Source organism: Anabrus simplex, chromosome 2 (genome assembly GCF_040414725.1).
Source record: "Anabrus simplex isolate iqAnaSimp1 chromosome 2, ASM4041472v1, whole genome shotgun sequence".
In the NCBI taxonomy this organism is placed as follows: Eukaryota; Metazoa; Arthropoda; class Insecta; order Orthoptera; family Tettigoniidae; genus Anabrus; species Anabrus simplex.
In genome coordinates, this window is record NC_090266.1 from 1,042,704,331 (window position 1) to 1,042,724,245 (window position 19,915).

Genomic DNA, 19,915 nt, shown 5'->3' on the forward strand with positions numbered 1-19,915 from the left:
CTGCCGACAGTGAGGGTTCAAACCTACTATCTCCCGAATACTGGATACTGGCCGCACTTAAGCGACTGCAGCTATCGAGCTCAGTAGTGCAATCGTTAGCACAGTCAGCAGCCACTGTCGGGTGCCTGAGTTCGATTTCCAGTATCGTACCACCAGAGATTTAAGAATGGCAAGAAAGTTGATATGCAGTAAAAATGGTACATGCAGTTACCCTCCAATGGAGGCTGCACCACCTCAGGATGAGGAAGCTAGTTTACTTTAGTTAAGAATTATTCATGGTTGTTGCTATTAATACAGCAGGTGAAATCATTAACAAAGTGATTGTTTAATATCTCGTGACTCGAGCCAATATAGCCTACGTAATCTTTGGAAAGAAGTAGGTTTAAAACGCGATTACAATCCAATCATAACGACTGTTTTACTGGCCAATGTACTTAAAAAAACAATAATAATAATAATAATAATAATAATAATAATAATAATAATAATAATAATAATAATAATAAAATTATTTTACGTCCCCACTAACTATTTTTACAATTTTCGGAGATGCCAAACAGAACATTACGCGTTAATAAAAAATATGGAAGCAACAAATGTACGAAATTAAACATTAGGATCATAAAATGCATTACCGCCACACCTGTAGATATCCATAAATGCGACAAGCATTCCTGTTATTTATTTTTATTCCTTCCGCCGTGGAACTTCGACACTAGCCAGGCACTTAGTAGCATACTGAACCAAAACAATGCGGTCTCTCTTAATTACAGTTGTTTAGGTAAATCCTGATGAGATGAATGTTGAGAACAAGCATTAAATATTTAGAAATGAAGGTCTGGTTTTCAATAGCCAGAGTTATCCAAAGAATGCTTCCAGTCACTATGTATTACATTCAGAAGTACAACTCTTAACATATGCTACTTATCAGCCGGTGGGTTGGCACGCTTTTTACAGCACGGCTTTATTCAGAAGGGGTGGCTTCTGCTAAACATACACCAACTGGGAATACGCGAGACCGTCTCCAGAAACTATTTGCGAATAGATTCCCACTGTTTGGACTCTATAGTCGGGAACAAAACTATTTTTTAAGTTGCAAAAAGACGGGATCTCGAATACTCGCGACTGCCGTGAAGATGACGTCATTTGGAATGGCGACATGCCGGTAGCAGGGAAGTTAGCAGTACAAGACGATGATAATTCAAATGAAAGCAATGATCAGGGTCACTGTGTAGTAGGCCTACTGCATAACTGAGACACAAATGACTGCCATTATGTTCTTTTGTACTAGTATTGCATAATATGATACTCTCATCCCTTTTCTCTACAGGGTCGAGTATGAAGCGAGACGAATTTTCGTAGCAAATTTTTTCGACCGCATACACTTCCTGACGTCAACCTCATCAGATGAGTTAATGAGATGAAATGAATGACATGATATAAGAGTAACAAAGTATATTTACTTTATATGTAGGCCTAAAAGTCATGTGTTCATCATTCATTCCTTTTAAATTTAGAAATACTGCCTTCCAACAAAAATAGCCAGTAAAACTCAGAATAGATTCGTAGGTTTGTTAAAAGAATAGCGTCAAATGTTAACATATACAATTTTAGCCTAGAAGTCATGTGTTCACTGAACAAAATTTAAGGTTATTGCATATTGGACCCCTGTTTACTTTTCTTGGCTGCAAATGTGGGAAAAGAAGGGGTCTAATATACGAGTAAATACAGTATTTAACGAAACATGGAAATCATTAAGCAGAGGGTGGCTGCAACAATTGGGGACAGAGTGCATTTCGACAGTACTCTTGAAGACAATTTTTGTCATACGTTCGTGCTTGTAGCAGAACATCTACATTATGTCCAGAGATGTTTATTTTTCATATCCCTTTTTATATTATATTGCCGAACAGGTTTTTGGCACTTCTCTCAGCGCACTGTACAGTCACTGGGCTTTCGGACAGGAATCTAAATTGCTTCTTCCTAACACAAATCCAGTAGGCTTATTTCATATGATCAGGTACGATTACATTCTCGAGACCAGATCAAATGTTGCACCTTGCATGTATAAAGCCATGGGAGGTCTTGAGATAGCCTATTATTGTTTTGTTCCTACTATACGACTGGGAATTTTACATTTAAGCCTATGTTAAAATGTCCTTATAAAAACCGCAACCTTTTCATATGTGCAGTGTTACATTTAAAAAGATTGTATAGTTTCCAATTCGTACTGGCTTGTGCAGAGTCTCAATGCACTTTGCAACCAAGTTCAAGGTAAATAATAAACCAAAATAACCAATAATAAATTGTAGGATTTTGTGTGAAACACCATATCCACATCCACATGAACTTCTCACTTACCGAAGCCGTTCAACTCTGGAGTTTTCAGGAGTTCTCCCTCTTTCCAGTGCGTTTGTGATTAGTGACTGGCAGAACTGAATACAGTAGAACCTCGATAATTTGAAATCGGTTAATTCAAAATCTCGCCTAATTCAAAGCAGATCTCGTTCCCGGAAACATGAGGTACGGTTTTGCACGTTATTTAAATAGTTTAATACGAAATACGGATAATTCGTAATTCGAAGGACACTGTCGGTCCCGTTACCAAAATTCAGCCTTTTAATTCGAAACTGCCTTTACACTTTGATAAAAATAGTATTTTACAGAGTAATTTTAATTCAAAATTTCTCCGCGTCATGACAGAACGCGTCTTCCGGAACGTGAAGAGGTAACTTTGAGCACTTTCACGTACTTCGGCGTGTCTACCGTGTGCTTCATATCTGCTGTGTTCGAGTGGAATCGTAATTATTTTGTACTCAGCCTTTTTAGGAACGCCACAATATCACGTAGCAGACAGTGTGCGGATGTGGAGAGGTAGAATCGGCGAATACTGGCGATGCAGACAGTTGGCAAAAATGCGTGGCTTATAGCCTACAATCAATTCGTACACACCAAAAATATTTTCAATGCCGATGAAACTGCACTGTTTGTTTGTTTTACTTTTTTAATGCTGAGGCCAAACGTACTTACAGTTTTAAAGGAGAGAATTGCCAGCCAGGAAATGTATAATACTGTGTTGCTATGCAGTGCACACTGCACACGGAAGCGAAAGACTTCCTTCCCTTGTCATAGGAAAGTTCGAAAAGCCACGATGTTTTAAGCGCGTCGGGCAATTTCCATGCAAGTACAATGCATCCAAAAATGCAGACAGCACAGAAATCCAAAAGATAAAGCATTTGCACAGGGCAGCCAGCATAATTTTTCCTCGTCTCTGAGTCGTGTTATTCTTCCTTTCGTTGCGTGAGGTTATATTTGTCTTTGTTTTATACAAGTGAATTATTTGAATAATGTAAATGCACCTTGTTGAATAAATTTCTGAAATAGTATTTTCCATGGCATTTGAAAAGTTTAAACTGAGAATCAAGGTGATTGCATGCATTAATGGGTCTTAGAAGTGCCACGGCAGGAAATCATACAAGAATAGTCACTGTACTGTTGTAATATGGATGGAAGCGAGAGACTTTCTCCCCTCGTCATAGGAAAGTTCGATAATCCGCGATGTTTTAAGGGCATGGGGTACATTCCGTGCAAGCAAAAGGCATCTAAAATGCATACAGTACAACAATCCAATGCATAAAGCACTTGCACACGGGAGCCAGTATAGATTTCTCCTCGTCTTAGAATCATATTTTCTTCCTTTTGATTTCATTGCGTGAGGTTATGTTTGCCGGTGAGTTATCCAAGTGGATACATTTTGGAAACAGTTTTTCCATGGCATTTGAGAGCTTTAAACTGTGAATCAAGGTTAACTGCATGCAGTAACGGGTCTTAGAATATATTGTGACGCCGCAAGGGTTGGCATTTCCGAAGAACGTGTTGGCGGTTAATTCAAAATCACGTAATTCGAAGTCCGATTTTTGCGTCCCAACGACTTTGAATTAACGAGGTTTTGCTGTATATTGTATTCAAGAATTTTTGAAGATCGAGACTTTCAAAGTTCGAGTTCAGCATAACCTTGGAAAGTCGACGTAGGCCTAATTTACACAGTACAAGACCTGCTGAAAATTGCTACAAACAGTAGGCTATACTGGTGACCAAATTACAGTGGAAGATGAAGAGATGAAGGGATTTTGCCATCATGCTGGGCGCTTTTGTACGGACGTGCTTTATTTGATTAGTTTAGAGAATGACAAATTACATGCAATTGATATTTGTTTGACTTGGTGATATTTAGATAATTTTTGATGGGCTTGGCTGATCAAAGTTGCTGATCAGAAAGAAACTTTTACTTGGATATGAAGGCTGGTTCTATGTCCACTCAGCCTACGAGATTACCATTAATTGAGGAGCTATCTAACAGCAAGATGGCGACCCTGGCATAAAGATGTATAGACAAGAAATGCGTTTTCCACCATTCAATACTTAATTTATTGTAAATAGATTACACTAGTACCAGTTTCGGCCCCTTTACGGCCATCATCAGCTAGTACATGATTAATTTCCAACCATTAGACAAAATCACAAGTTGTTATTATGTTAGACATCCAGATGTCTAATGGGAGACGGAAATACAATATACAGTAGCGTGAAGTTACAATATCTGTGGTCAAAGCTGAAGGTTACAATAAGTTAGGACACGAGTATACTGAACACATTAAAACATATGAGCCACAATATAAAACACTTAAAAAGTTTTAACACATTAAAATTTAGTATGTATAAGTTAGACAATGATTAAAATTTAAGTTCATAATGCGTAAATAAACCATAAACAGTGTTGGAGAGATAGATGTGGGATAGCAAAGCACTCTTATTTTAAAGAAATTTTGCATGTTTGTAGAATAGTATAATTGGCTGTAAGAATACTGTGTGATCTGAGACATTCCTGGGGCTCTATTACATCAATCAATCAATCAATCAATCAATCAATCAATCCTGATCTGCATTTACATCATCAATGTCCCACTCCAGTCGTCCGGTGTGGTTAGCTCTATTACATGTTCCCCCAAATTTGATAGGGTATTTTCTTCTCGAGGATGATATCTTCATATACCGTTAATAATGACCCCGTTAAGAATCTTAATATGTTGTTTATAGGTTAGAAGGAGACCTTGTGTTCATATTCTGTGCGTTCCGTAAGTACTGAACCCGGGTCCTTTATGAGCAAGTTCTGTGAATTGTAAGGATAAATGAAGGTCTGACTTGATGAAAGGGAAGAGTACGAGTAAAGTACGTACAAATGTTTGTATCAATTATGGTTGAAATAAAGACCACCCCCAATGTTATTAAGAGGCTTTACATATGCTGTCTCGAGTGCTGTGGTTTTAAAAGGGGTCCGCGTCAGAAGGGATGGTGACACGCCTCCAAGAAGAGGCCTGCTCGCAACTGACAGATTGCCTGAGGGGGGAGAGAGACCTCTCCACTTGTTTGCTTTTAAAACAAGTGCCACAGAAAGAAATAAAGATGTCAAACCTTATCATGGAAAGGAGCCTGTAGGTTAACAAGAGTGAGATCTGTATTTGTCTTCCCAATTGAATTATGTACGATTGAGTACGGGATTATGATTTATTTGAATGCCAGATTAAATTATCCTTTTTCTCTTGTCCGATAAAATGACTAGGTAGGAATTCCAATGACCCGATCCTGGTGATGTGCAAAAGAGTATCGGTTTGAGTCCCAAGGCAAACCCAGGATTTTAGTCGCACAGTTTTCCATGAAATACAGCCCTATAAATTTTTGTCACCAGAGGCGTTGTTTATTATGTATGTAGGTTTTATTTTACGATGGTCTTTAAAAGGTACTTTTGTGCATGTGGGTGTGTGTGTCCGACTTTGAAAGCGGGTTCTGTCCCGCTGTTTGGGTTGCTGCTCTATGCAGATGTGGGTTCGATTGCCAGGCATAACATTTCTTTGTTTCATGTTGTCTATTGTGTCCTGTCCATGTGTATTTGCATTCTTTTCCTGCCACTTTTTCCCACACCTGTGGGGTCGCACATGTGGATTTGGCCCTGTTTTACGGCCGGATGCCCTTCCTGACGCCAACCCTCTATGGAGGGATGTAAAAACTATTGCGTGTTTCTGTGGTAGTTGGTAGTGTAGTGTGTTCTCTGAATATGATGAGGAGAGTGTTGGGACGGACATATACACCCAGTCCCCGAGCCAGAAGAATTAATCAGAAGCGATTAAAATCCCCGACCCGGCCGGGAATCGAACCCGGGACCCTCTGAACCGAAGGCCAGTACGCTGACCATTCAGCCAACGAGTCGGACCCATGTGTATTTGCATTATATTGCATTATTAATTTAATATTTTGCTAGGCGACCACTCAAAGTTGGCTCCAGAACTGGGGAATATAGAATGTTTTTTTTTTCCAATATAGAAGAAATAGGTTAACGATGAATCATCGTATTTACAAATAAATACATGTATCAGGGAATATTTCAAATTAGTGTTCAAGGAGTCTGTGTGCTTATCGTATGGTCCAGAACTGAAAGAGAAATCATTCATCGAACGTGAAGTTGAAAAGTGAGTAGAGTTATAACTCCAATTTTATAGGTACTTTGGCTGACATGTATAATATTGTCATTATGTTCAGGGTTACAATTGTGAGTGTGTATAACCAAGATTAATTAAATATGTTCACAAAATTTTTTTATGCTATTCTCATTTGCCCTCTTGTCAGCATCCTTGCCCCCCACCCCTCTGATATGCCTACAAGGTAGTATTAGAAATGTACTTTTCCACGAAAGCACCATGGCTCTGTGAGGCGGGATGCTGAAACTACGGGAACCGAGGGATGTGCGGTCAATCTTTGCACGGTCCGAGGAGCATTTGTTCACCCATCAGTTTGGAATTCTATTTCTTCTGGTTTTTCCAGATGAGATGGCATTCGACTCCTGACCAATAAGGTGCCACATGTTATAGCGATATAGCATATGGTCCCAGTAGATTGGTTTGGTTTGAGTGTGTAAGATTTTAATTATGCATATTTAATTATTGTGATGTTTAGCCAAAATTGCAATTGTTTTAATTTGTTCCCATATTTTCCGTTTTCCCGTATTGAACCTTTTTCCCCCATGGTCTCCACAAACAGAGAATTGAGGTTTCACTGTATGTGATATATGCAAGACATAAGATACATGATAGTGTCCAGTTTATTACGATACTGTAATTTACTTTCCAGTGAGACTTCTATTACAGACGAGTTATAGAGAAGTGTTAAAGTTTTATGGCAAGTTTAAAAATTAGAGTGAGTCAGTAATTGTGCCACAAGCCAAGAATATCATGCGACTGAGTTTAAAGTATGGCTAAAAGAGAAAGTTGCTACTGAAAACGCCAACAAGTCAAGAAAAGCGTTCTAGGGACCAAAAAGTGGAAAGTTTTCTGAAGTTGAAAATGAACGGCTTCGGTAAGTGAGAAGTTCATGTGGTTGTGGATATGGTGTTTCACACAAAATCCTACAATTTAAAGCACATGAAATGGCAAAAAAGCAGGGTATTTGCCATAAGGAACTGAAGGTGACCCATTGTTTGATAGCCCAATTCATGAAGCAGCAGCAGCAGCAGCAGCAGCAGCAGCAGAGTGCATTCGGCTACAAATGAAATCCTACAAACTTCAATACCTTTTTTAATTATTCGATAACATGTTACAGAACACTTATAGTTATGAATTTCATTGGTTCCGTATTGAAGTGGGATTACAGTAAATTAATGTAAGTTCTTTCGAGGTCCACCTATTCAATACAATTATGTTTTATTGTGATTCAATCACATGTCAAATGGTACTAGTTTCGGTATTTATGTGCTATCATCAGCCTTAAGTACAAATTAAACAATATATGTATATTCCTAAAACATCTAAAACACATTTTAACACATTATAAAATACAATTACTGTAGTGATACATGAGATAAGTTAAAATTATGTTACAATTGATTGCTGTGATATAAAATTCTTAAAATTCTGGCCGTTTGTTACATAGTTCAGTCTGTGTACATCCGGGATAAGTGAATTTGTGCTGTTGTATGCTGACTATGTGAGTGACATTTATTCCCTTGATATTAGGTGGTTCCGGGGAAGTTTACTTTGATCAAGATCGTGATATAAATAAAGATGAATTCTCACTTCAATTTAAACCTGAAGGAGAAAATAGCCAAGTTAGACGTTGGAAGCAATGTATGGAAGTTGTTAGAATCATAACGATCATTGAATGATGATTGACTAACCTTGAGCAGCATGTTAAACGTGTTGTTACACAGACGGAGCCGGACGAAGCATGTTTGCAGCAGTAAAGGAGGCGAGGGGAGGGAACTAAGGCGGGGGGAAGGAACTAAGCGGAAGGATGGAGTAGTGGGGGTAATTGACTGGAGTGTGTATTCCGAATTACTTGGAAAATCAAACTGTTTTTCGATAGTTTGGTATTTTTAAGCCAATTGATTAGAAGATCGAAAAGGATATTGGGTTTCTCGTAAATTTTGTTTAAATTATAATTGGGGTTTTAGTATTGATCACAGTTGATATAACAACTTTCAATAACATTCCTTATGAGTCCCTTGTTTGCAATTTGAAGAACTTCCATATCTTGTTTAATGTCGGTAAATTTGCGATTAGTGTCGTGCATATGTATATAATGAAAGCAGCAGCTCTTGCGTAGGTCAAACAGGACGCAACTTTATGATTAGATATTCAGAACATGTCAACGCGATGAGACAAAATAAGTTCTCCGCCATGGGTATAGATATGCACGACACTAATCACAAATTTACCGACATTGAACAAGATATGGAAGTTCTTCAAATTGCAAACAAGGGACCCATAATGAATATTATTGAAAGTTGTTACGTCAACTGCGATGAAAACTTCAACCCCATTATAATTTAAAGGAAATTTACGAGAAACCCAATATCCCTTTTGATCTTTTAATCGATTGGCTTAAAAATACCAAACTATCGAAAAAAATTGATTTTCCAAGTAATTCGGAATACACACACCCGTAAATTACCCCCACTACCCCATCCTTCCGTCCCGCCTTAGTTCCATTCCCCCCCCGCAGGTGCATCGTGCCTCCTTCCTTCCCCTCGCCTCCTTTACCGCTGCCCACACACTTTGTCCGGCTCCGTCTGTGTAACAACATGTTTAACATGCTGCTCAAGGGGAGTCAATCATCATTCAATGATTATAGTGATTCTAGTAACTTCCATACATTGCTTCTAACGTCTAACTTTGCAATTTTCTCCTTCGGGTTTAAATTGTAGTGGGAATTCATCTTTATTTATATCACGATCTTACATGATCAAAGTAAACTTCCCCGGAACCACCTAATATCAAGGGAAAATAAATGTCACTCACATAGTCAGCATACAACAGCACAAATTCACTTATCCCGGATGAACACAGACTGAACTATGTAACAAACAGCCAGAATTTTTAGAATTTTATATCACAGCAATCAACTGTAACATAATTTTAACTTGTCTCATGTATCACTACAGTAATTGTATTTTATAATGTGTTAAAATGTGTTTTAGATGTTTTAGGAATATATATATTGTTTAATTTGTACTTACGGCTGATGATGGCACATAGATGCTAAAACTAATACCATTTGACATGTGATTGAATCACAATAAAACGTCATTGTATTGAATAGGTGGACCTTGAAAGAACTTAATTTAATTTACTGTTACAGAACATACGAGAATGCAACCTATTGTGCAAAATAGTGAGGCTTTATTACTTTTAAAAAGTACATTAATTTTAATAAAGTCTGATTTACTAACTTCCTGCTGATACCTTGCACCCCGATTTCTAAACTTTATTTTTAAGAAACAAAGCAAGTTACACGCAAGAAAATATTTTAAGTAATGGCAGGAATTTACGTAAGACGGAACCTACTCAGAAGAATTTTCCCTGACTTGACACAGGTTGGTCTTGTTGGTGACGAAGGAAGCATAAAATACTATTAAAAAATGATGAATCAGTGTCCAGGATCCCCAAAATCCCAATCAATGATTGAAAGTTTCCATTTGTCTCCCCATTTCCACATAAAAATGAAGTCCCTCAAATATTCTTTGTTTTCTGATGATGAAGTGCTCAATACTGTTATCCATAAATCACCTTAGAGGATTAAAGAGACTAAAAAATAAGTTTTCTTATAGATCAAAGTTCAGTGCTCTGTATTCTATCCCAAAAATTTGTATAGATTAATTGAAAGGTACCACAATAAATGTGGATTATCATCTACTGGGAAATACTGAACAGTAACAGAAGACTCTTCATACCCCTAAATAAACATTTCTCAGGGCTAAACTCATTAAAAAAATATTGATACATATATTTGCTGACAGGAGCTAGAAAATGTTTGTGCTTTGTGCTTTATTATACCAGAAGAGGGTTAAACATCATGATTTATAGGACTAAAGGGTTTTCAAAAACTTTTCTGCTAGAATCTCATATCAAGGACTTATTAATGCTTTACAAACATGAGATTCTTGAATATTACAGTGCAAGAAACACTGTACAGTACGATTTCACATGGAATATGTCATGGTGCCTCAAACATTTTTACAATATGCATGAGAGGCCAATGTCAGACACACTGGGACAGTAAATCCAGAACTTGTTTGATATTAATCCTCTCTGTCAGTTCAACAATATTACTTGCAACGTTGGTAGTGTACAGAGAGAACATGTAGTACAGACGTAAACAAAGCAAGAGTACCCATTTCTCCTACTGATGGCATTCAAATTTAAGACAATGCTGCCACAAAGACTGTGACAAGTCAATGGTACAGCTGGAGTTGGAATCAGAGTATTATCTCCAGAATTGGGAAAAAGTTCAGGGAGACAAACTGTGGCTGATCAATGCAAAACAACTTTCAGGAAGGATCAATATTTGTTGCTTTCAGCACATCGTAGGTCCCATTATCACTGCCACCTCGTTCTGCCATGATCTTTGGAGGGTCACTGGAGTAATGTGTCAGACGAGACAGTGCAAAATCGGGTGCACAATAGAGGACTGATTTCAAGGAGGCCTGTGCCAAAAGCTGCTCTTGAAGTACACCATAGGGCAGCTTCCGTGAGGTGGGCAACAACTCATAGCTGATGGCATTTGGAACAGTGAAATCATATGCTCTTTTCTGATGAAGTTACCATAAGCTTGCACCCATAAAACAGCAGCATCAGAGACAAGAGAAGATCTGGTGAGAGATAGAATTAACCCTTCATCCTGGAGTGCCATCACCATCAAGGGAGTTCTGTGATGTTTTGGCGTACGATCATGTTTGGCTGCCGTATGCCTCCAATTCCTATCCTGGTTTACACGACAGAGACAACATCCTCCAAACCGTAGTGACAGAGTATTACCATCCACTAGTGTAAAGCTCTTGCCCATCAAGGCATAGTGGGCCATCAGTTCCTCGAAATGCATGGCATACAGCAAATTATGTGCCTGGCATATTCTGTGGACATGAACTGTGTTGGAACATGCATGGCATGAACTGAAGAGAATAATAATGTAATTTGTTTTTACGTCCCACTATCTTTTTATGGTTTTTGGAGATGCAGAGGTGCCAGAATTTAGTCCTGCAGGAGTTCTCTTACGTGCCAGTAACGAGGCTGATGTGTTTGAGCCCCTTCAAGTACCACTGGACTAAGCCAGGATCAAACCTGCCAAGTTGGGATCAGAAGGCCAAAGCCTCAACCATCTGAGTCACTCAGCCCGGCAGAAATGAAAAGAGCAACTGCCCACTGCCCTAATCCTCTTGCCAACATCCAATGACTGACTGAAGGTGCTATCCAACAGCAGGTTAATCTTCCCCAAAACAAGTTTGATTCTTTCATGTAAAGTATGCCTCATCGTGTTAAAGCATACCAAAGGACCAGAGGTATTTCAAATCCACACACTGCCAACATCAAACTTTCATAGCATTTCACATGCACACGCATGCACGCACACACACACGCACAGGCGCGGAAGTAATCTGTGTGCGAGAGAGTTGAGAGCGTGACAAATGAAATGGCTGGCCGCCTTGCCTCTACCTGCTTCCTCCCGCTCACTCCTGTCTATGCGGTACTTCTTTGTCACCCCAAAAGAGGTGCTAAATATATGACTGGGCATCTAATTTTGATATGGCAGAATAAAGCATTCTTTCTGAAGTCGCTGTACCAAATCTTAATCAGATCGGAGACTTGCAGATGGACTTCCTTGTAAGCGGGTCGGTGCTGTATCAATCGAGAACAAGTTATGGGACTGTCGCATATTCTGTCCATCAGATACTACTGTACTGAACTGAGATGGTCTCGATTATGCAGCATGTGGCAAGTTGTTAAATGAATAGTTCTAGAACGAGACTGCGCTGTGAGGGGTCTGTTAGAGAGCAGGAGATCAACATGGCAAGTACTGAGTGACTGTCCCAGTGAGCGAGTGGGGAGGTGAATTGGAAAACTCAAACTTTAGTGAACCTGTGAATAACTGCAGATAGTAGTTTAATCAATTAGTGGACAGTAAATCATGCTGCCTCTGAGTAGTGATTCTGTGTTACAGACCTTGATGACCTGCAGTTGTATATTAAGAGTCCTTCAATTTAAATTGTAAAAATAATTTTGTCATAAAGTTTACTAAGCAGCATAATGTGCCAAGTGGTTTCAGTAAGTTCACTTCATTTGTGTGTCCTGAATCGTCATCAGAAGATTCATGCACATTCTTTCATCAGCATGGAGGTGAACTAGTGATTCTCAGTGGTTTGTAGAAGCATGCATATGCAGCTGGTATTATTATGGATTGCAGCAGTGTTACAAACTAGATTAATTGAGGTTTCTGATTCAAGAATATTAAACTAGAAAGCTACACACACTAAAGTCTGATGCTAGGCAAAAAAGCAGCATCATTTCAAACTGTTTCAATCTGATATTTCTCCACAAACCTTCTCTATAGCGATGATTTTTCTTATTCTGGATGGCATTAGTCAAAGTTGCCATTATGTCCAGTTGTTTCAGGGCCAAAATACCCATTCCCTTCACCAAGCCCGCCAAACCATATGCTGCTCCTTTTCGTTCTCCATAATTTTCAGATTCCAGCAACTGGTTCAGTAATGTCTGTACAAGGAATGGAGCACTATCTTTGATAGCAGGTACTAATGGTGGCAAGCAATTGGCAACAGCTTCTTGAACCTGAAAATATGTTGCAAACCAATACCTTTCAGAAAAATGCCCACATCAATAAAACTGTACAGCAAACTTAATAACTACATAACATACACAATTTCCTATGGAGAAGCACTTTTATTAACTTTCTTGAGGTATCTGAAAAATAGTTTACCACTTAGGACAATTAAGGTTTGGTCAAACATCTCCTGAATCAAAAACATATTACTGCTGTTTGCATATTAATATGCTTTATTGATGGCTTTTTTCTAAACTGCTATCAGAACCTTAATGATTTATCCTTAATGAGTAATCTGATCTGTTGATCTCAATCTGATGATATAAAGCCTGCTTCACAAATAATTGTTATGCTAATTATGCATCACGTGTTCAATTGCATGAAGACTTAAAATCTGACTGGCCTCATCTTGAGTAACTGGAAATTTAGTATGAATTTCTTAGGAGCTTTTGTGCAAGGACATTTCCAAACAATTCTGCCAAACCAATCAGATAAGCCTGCGGGGGTTGGCAATAAGAACAATTTATTCTTAGTTGAGAAGCTAAAGTTCACTAGCTGTTTCATATTTTGAAATTCAATTAGTTATTGGGAGTTTTTCCTGTTCATAAAATAAAATAATTAAAACATTTAAGAAATAGAAATAATTTTCAGTATATAACTGGGGTGCAGGAATAAACGATGTCCATAAGATTTGAAGATTTCAAGATATGATAAGTTTTAATTCTGGAGGCAAGCATAGATTTTGCATTTCATTCAGATAAAGTACTAATTTATTTTTCTTTTACTTCATGTATGGTTCTAGGGACACCATGCTTAAATCCACTAGTGTGATGGAAAATTGCCTTTTAACCTATACAACTGGTGTCTGTATTACTGAATTCATAACTGACTAAAGTTCGATAAGGAAGGAAATGAAATTGTGTATGGCTTTTACGGCCAGGAGTGCCCGACACAAGTTTGGCTTGCCAGGTACAGGTCTTTTGCACTGACTCTCGTAGGCGACCTGCGCATTGTGATGAGGAATTGACAATGAAAAAACAATTAAAACACATACACTCAGCCCCATGTCAGTGGAATTAACCAATTATGGTAAAAATTACTGACCCTGCCAGGAATTCGACCTGGGACCCATGGGACCAAAGGCCAGCATGCTAACCATTTAGCCATGGAGCCCGAAAATAAGCAGCTATAGTCTATTTTTTTCCTACCACAGTGATATTCACGAAGAGTAGGAGGGAAACTACATCTAGATATGCTAAGAACAGAATTTTGACCCATTTCCCTTGAAATCTGCATTGAACAAGGATGAATGCACCTAGTTCCAAACCTCAAATCAGTCTTATATTCAAAGCAGAGTCCAGAATCAGATCAACAGAGTAGAAAACTTGCATGCTAGCCATTGGACCATACCATTATTTTTTTAACTTAAAAAAAAATTCACAATATGGATGTTGATGTACAAAATGTATATGCATTTATACCTGTTGTGATGGAGTTGATAGGGCTTCAATAAGTTTGTCTACAATAGGTTTAATTTTAGGATCATCCTTGTCAAGATGTCTCGCTAAGGATCCCATGAGAATTACTACAGATTGTCGAACAGCATCAAAGCTACCAGAGTCAGGAGCTTTATCCAGAAATTCCTCGAATACGGGCAAAAGACTATTTACAGTTTCCTGTAAATTAAAACAAATCCATTACTATATGCATGCAACAGTTGAACACTTAAATATCATGTACAATTCAAATAAAATGCCCATACTTCAGGAATATATTGATTTATGAGTGATCAAATCATCTCTCTCTCTCTGCATTCGATGTGATAATGAAACGAGGTATTGCATAACATACAGAATTGTACTAATCCTTTAGGAAAAGTAATTTTTATCACATCTCATGTCTAACGTAACAGCCCAAGAAATGTAAGGCCTAGACTCCAATCACAAATTAATAGTAGGAAGTACTGAGCTCGATAGCTGCAGTCGCTTAAGTGCGGCCAGTATCCAGTATTCGGGAGATAATAGGTTCGAACCCCACTATCCGTGGTTTCCCATTTTCACACCAGGCAAATGCTGGGGCTGTACTTTAATCAAGGCCACAGCCACTTCCTTCCCACTCCTAGCCCTTTCCTATCCCATCGTCGCCATAAGACCTATCTGTGTCGGTGCGACGTAAACCTAGCAAAAAAAAAAAAGAAAAAAAATAGTAGGAAGTACCAAAATTGAAGATGAAAGAGGATTAAGGAACTTCATATTCTAGACTAATTCAAATTTACCAATTCATTACTACTAATAGAACAAATTGAACTTTACTCATTGCTATAATTTTAGTTAATTCACTGTATAGGAATGAATTATTTGAGCAGAAGCTTCATATTATAAATTATTATTTAACACTTTCAACACTACCATATTTTAACATGGACCCAGGCAGTGAACTGGGCCTTTTTTCTCTATTTTAACGCATTACATAACAGTTAAACATAGTTCATACCTCATATTTCTATCGTACAAAGGGGTTAGCCATCCAAAATGAAGATGTTAATCAGGAAGTACATATCTAAAGTAATTTAATTATACTAGTCTTATGAAAAACACAAAATGTCTGGCAAAAAGCTTTTACATTCGAGTTATAACATAAGCCTACTCAAACAATAAAAATGAATCATTTCAAGTGGCTACTTAAGCCACCATTTTTTATGATCATTTTTTGATTTCCTTACAATTTTGCTCTACACCGCACCAACACAGATAGTTCGTATGGTGACGATGGGATAGGAAAGGCCTAGGAATGGGAAGGATGCGGCCATGGTCTTAAGGTACAACCCCAGCATCTGCCTGTTGTGAAAATGGAAAAGCACAGAAAACCATCTTCCGGGCTGCCGACAGTGGGGTTCGAACCCACTACCTCCCGGATGCAAGCTCACAGCTGCGCGCCACTAACCGCACGGCCAATTCGCCCAGTAAGCCACAAATATAAACAATTACATTTGAAACACAAAATTTACCTATTTAGGAATAATTTGTTTTGGTATATTAGCCCTGAAAACATTGGGCTATGCACAGTCCACCCCTGTACTCCTAGTTTCGCAAGAACAGGCGAGCCATCAGCCCGAGTCTTCGCCTAAACGAAAAAAACAAGCCCAAATTTGTGGAAAGGTGAAGTACAGTATTTCTATCGTTTGTATTTAGAATAAAATAATGCAGCTAAAAGCTTGCATTCGAAAGTGACGTAACAAATAAATATATGTTATGTTATCTGGTTCGTAAACAGAGTCGTTATCACCGTCATCTATTTCTGTACTCGCTCCTCCCTATCATTAAGCCAGCGTGAGGACATGTTTGTACAGTAACACAACTGACAGAGCGACAGATTTGGAGCCTTCAGCACCCGGCGCATTGAGTGCTTTGGCAGATATCACGGCAAGGAGAAACTACCCTTTTTATAGTTTCAGTTTGAACTTCCAGATAACTGCTGCATTCTAGTGGACACTAGAAATCACCGTTTCTCTTTTTTTTTTTTTTCTTTTTATAGATCAAAGGGCATTCTTCCTAAGCTAACGGGGAGAGAACTGTCTATAGTATGCCCTTAGATTCTTCATGGTGTCTACTCCGTAGTCAACATCTTCATAACTGGTCTTGTACGAGATCTGACTGGGCGCTCCTTCATAAACTTTGAATTCTTTTATTTCTTTCCAACTGACCAAAGAATTAATTGGTAGTTTGGTCCAATTTTGCCTGGAGTCATCTTCCAATCAAAAGTATCATTTGTTGCAAGTTCTTTAAAGAGGTAATGCTTTCCACCTTTCTTGGCAGTTTTTGTGATACTAGCAAACTCTAAGTGTATATATAAGTTGGTCCACTCATTAATATTCTTCTTTTCTCTATCTTTCTATACAAGAATGATTACTGTCACCTTCATTTTCAGTATGCCCTGTAATCAGATACTTATGGGTCACTGACTTTATACTCAGATTCTTCACACAGTAAATGTACATAATAAGAATTTGCTTTGTTCTTGGCAACACAGTCGTCGCTACAAAACAAATATGTTTACCCCCACACATTGTTCACTCAGGAACTTTAATTGAGTACAATACCAGTATAACAAATTTTCAGGCCTCAGAAATTAATTTGTTATACAGTATTACACCTCTTTTACACTTTTCAAGGTGTAAAAGTGGGGAAAGTGTAAATCATGGGAAATAACGTGTACAAGTATATATAAAAATGCTGTGGAAAAGGAGGTAAATGTTACATATATTCATATTATAAATTTAGTGTACTTTAATCTCAACAGATTTACTGTACTTGCCTCAAATAAAGGCCCATGTAAGTTAATTACTGTACTGTATTAACTGTTGACTACACTGCCTTTGTAATTCTGCTCATCCTATGCCCAGGAGAAAGTTACTGGTAGGTGGTTAAAAATTTGAATAATATATTCTTTTATATACGTTACTTTCTTAGTATGGCTATAGAATTATCTAAGATACAGTATTTTCTCTGAATTAAACATTTTAATTGCTACTATTGTACCTGTATTTAGAATATTAACACAAATTTTTTTTAACAAGTTGTTTTATGTCGCACCGACACAGATAGGTCTTATGGCGGCAATAGGACAGGAAAGGGCTAGGAGTGGAAAGGAATCGGCCGTGGCCTTAATAAAGTACAGCCCCAGCATTTGCCTGGTGTGAAAATGGCAAACCACGGAAAACCATATTCAGGGCTGCCGACAGTGGGGTTCGAACCCACTATCTCCCGAATACTGGATACTGGCTGCACTTAAGCGACTGCAGCTATCGAGCCTGGTCAACACAAATTTATTCCAGATGGAAAACTACACAATCACTTTCCTACCAAAATTGTCCAGAACTGATCTCTGTTTACACTTCTTATTTCTTATAACCTCTTTGTTCTTCAAGCTCATAAAGGTTATGAAAATTATTTTCACCCCCCTCTACAGATGACAGATACCAGCGTAAAACATCCACTGCTGCACTTGCATCAGCACTGGTAGGCATCACTTCACTGTCTTCCTCTGCTTCATCACTGTAACTGGTGGGACTCGGCTGCTGTTTGCTCAGAAACCAACTCCTCCACACTTCTTTCCTCTGCAGTGATCACAGAATCATCTACCCGAGGAAAATATTCGGTAGTGCAGTCTGACTGCAACATTCTCCATACATCAGGTACTACTACTAAATCATTATCATCATCACCACCACCATCTATCTTTTTCTCGCAGCTGAAATTCAGGAAGATTCTTGGAAAATCCTGCTTTCAAGAAGCCATTTGAGATGGTAGTCTGCTACACGGCTTTCCAAGACTTTGCAATGAAGTGAAGCGCATCCAGGATTTAAACTTTAAATGATTATGGATCATTTCCAGCATCCATAAGGAATAAAATTTGCTGCACCAGTTTCTTTCTATAAAGCGACTTAAATGAGTGAATAACCCCTAAATCCATAGGTTGTAGCTTGCTTGTGCAGTTAGCAGGCAGAAATTTTAAATGCACATTTCTCAAATTGACATCCACGGGATGTGCAGCACAACAGTCGATGAACAGAAGGATCTTTCTATTTTGTGCACCCATTTTTGAATCCAGAACAATGAACTACTGTTGGAAAAAATCTGAGGTCAACCAAGCTTTATGGTTGGCATCGTAGGAAGTAGGTAATGATCGCACATTCTTGAAGCATTGAGGCTTTTTAGATTTCCCTATCACGTAGGGGTGGAGCTTCTCAGAGCCATCAGCATTAACTTCCAACATCACTGTGAGCCTCATCTTGCTGTGTTTCCCACTATGCCATTTATCTCCTTTGAATGCCAAAGTCTTGCTGGGCAACACACTGAAAAACAGTCCAGTTTCATCTAGGATTCGTAATCCTTGGCCAGCTCCTGCAATCTTCTATCGATCCATTCTCCCACAGTTCCATCACTAACTGCATTAGATTCTCCACAAACAGTTTTATAGGTTAGGTTATTACACCTTTTCCTAAATCGGTCGATCCAGCCATTGGACGCACTGAAATTTTCAATGCGAAGAATGTTTGCCACTTTAAGCGCCTTTTCCCTTAAGAGCACACCATCAACTGGAATGCCTGCAGCTTTTGAAGTTTAAAACCAACTTTTTACAATTTTTTTCCATTTTCTCGTATTTGCAGTATGATGCATATTTTCTTGGAATTTGGTCTGCATTCTGAAGCAATTGATGTAATGCTCCCTCTCATTTTCACAAATGTATTCAGCATGGATACAGGAAGCTGCAATTCGCGTGCCAATGAAACACTTTTTTCGTGGTATGAATCAACTTTTTCTAATATTCAAACTTTCTCATCCACAGTGAGAGTTTTTCTTTCCTTCTTTTTTTCCATTATTAGCAGGAAAACAATACAGCAATAACAAAGAAGGATTAACAAATACACACGACGGGAAAGGAAGATCGCGGAAATTCACTCTGACCGCTCGACTCACATAAGAAGAACAAAAAAACTTAACAAATAACAAAAATAAATGTGATGAATCAGCAACAAAACTTTAACTCAAACAACAAACACAAGTGTAAAATAATAACCGTGAAATAACGAACTCTGGCAAGACAAACACTGAATCACTTGATAACGTCGTCTCCTTGTGGCTTATACTGTACTTAGCAATAAAGCAAACACCCGATATCTCCTTTTCCTTCTTTGTGGTTTTATTGGACTGCATTTTGCAGGGCAAATGTTTTACTCCCTTGAAGTACCTCG

General features: G+C 38.3%; 1 protein-coding gene across 1 annotated transcript in view; it reads right to left on the bottom strand.

Moving 5' to 3' along the window:
* Positions 1-19,915, bottom strand: part of LOC136864677 (stalled ribosome sensor GCN1) — a 599,881-nt gene that overhangs the window by 294,579 nt on the left and 285,387 nt on the right. Inside the window, exons 21-22 of the mRNA XM_067141987.2 lie at positions 14,643-14,837; positions 12,923-13,169 (exon numbers count right to left, since the gene is read on the bottom strand). Coding sequence (XP_066998088.2) covers positions 12,923-13,169; positions 14,643-14,837 — 442 coding nt within the window. The remainder of the gene's footprint in view (positions 1-12,922; positions 13,170-14,642; positions 14,838-19,915) is intronic.